This window comes from Prunus dulcis, chromosome 5, assembly GCF_902201215.1.
Source record: "Prunus dulcis chromosome 5, ALMONDv2, whole genome shotgun sequence".
In the NCBI taxonomy this organism is placed as follows: domain Eukaryota; kingdom Viridiplantae; phylum Streptophyta; class Magnoliopsida; order Rosales; family Rosaceae; genus Prunus; species Prunus dulcis.
Window position 1 is genome coordinate 10699677 of NC_047654.1, and position 1119 is coordinate 10700795.

The 1119-nt window shown below is 37.7% G+C and overlaps 1 protein-coding gene across 1 annotated transcript; it reads left to right on the forward strand.

The window, feature by feature from the left end:
* The first annotated feature begins 260 nt into the window (after positions 1 to 260).
* Positions 261 to 810, forward strand: LOC117629023 (cell wall / vacuolar inhibitor of fructosidase 1-like). The gene has a single exon (XM_034361554.1). The coding sequence runs from the start codon at positions 289 to 291 to the stop codon at positions 808 to 810; it is 522 nt and encodes a 173-aa protein (XP_034217445.1). The 5' UTR covers positions 261 to 288.
* Positions 811 to 1119: the final 309 nt, after the last annotated feature.

The following is a 1119-nucleotide window of genomic DNA, read 5'->3' on the forward strand; positions in this document are numbered from 1 at the left end:
ATTTATAGAATTATGGATATATGTCTAGGAAATAGAAATTGTAGGGACCTATATCGGACAAGCCCTATTTTATATTATATAGGTATTGTACCAAAAGCAGCTTATCGGAATGATCTCCTGCAGAGCTAAGAAAATCAAGTTGGATTTGGATTTCCGTATTAGGAAGTTTACTGAAACTATATTTGTTTTGTATAGTCAACCAAGCTTCACAGAATTATATAAAGGGACTCACATCTTAGCAGATGTGCAGTATTCAATTTTCTTCATCTTTTCTTTTTGCTTTAAAAGATGAACAATTTAATCTCTCTAGCGTTCATATTTCTCATTCAAGTTTCCCTACTTCCAGCAAGCCAATGCAGGGTTTACTTGCCAATGGATGCCAGTCTCATTGACAAAACCTGCAAACAAACACCCAATTATGATGTTTGTGTCTCTACTCTTAACTCAGACCCTCGAAGCACCGGTGCAGATGTCAAAGGCTTAGGCCTCATCATGGTTGATGCAGTTAAGGATAAGGCAACCGGTGCTCTGAATAAAGCCGACGAGCTGCTTAAGCAGAGCCCAGGAGATCAAGCCTTACTCTCTTGCGTCAAAACATACAATGAGGTTTTGCAAAATGATGTCCCACAAGGCAGTCAAGCTTTCACTCAAGGTGATTCTAAGTCGGCAGAGCAAGGCATGAATGATATTGCCACGGAAGCAGATTCATGTGAAAGTGGTTTTTCAAGCAGCTCTCCTTTGGTAGATAACAACAAAGCTCTTCTTGATGTTGCGGCTGTGGCTGCAGCAATTGCCAGGACATTGCCTTGATATGTTTCTTGTTGTTGGTTTGTTTAACTATGTTAGTTTCCTTGGTAAATCAATAAATCATTTCAGGATCTAAAATCCTTAAGCTCCATTTGGATGGAGGGATTCGAAAGGATTTGAGTTTGACAATAAGGCTAAATTTGCTAAAAAAACAAGAACTGCATTAGATTAAATGTATTTGGAATAAGTAGATGCGATATATTTGAAATGGATTTGAAACAACTATATCCAAGGAATCATATGAAATCCATTTGTTTTCTTCCTTTTTTGCTTGTCCAAATCTTGACATGCTTGCACTACATCCACATATTT

Bases quoted from the DNA above. Each gene is read 5' to 3' on its own strand.
- LOC117629023 (XM_034361554.1), top strand. From the start codon at position 289: ATGAACAATTTAATCTCTCTAGCGTTCATATTTCTCATTCAAGTTTCC.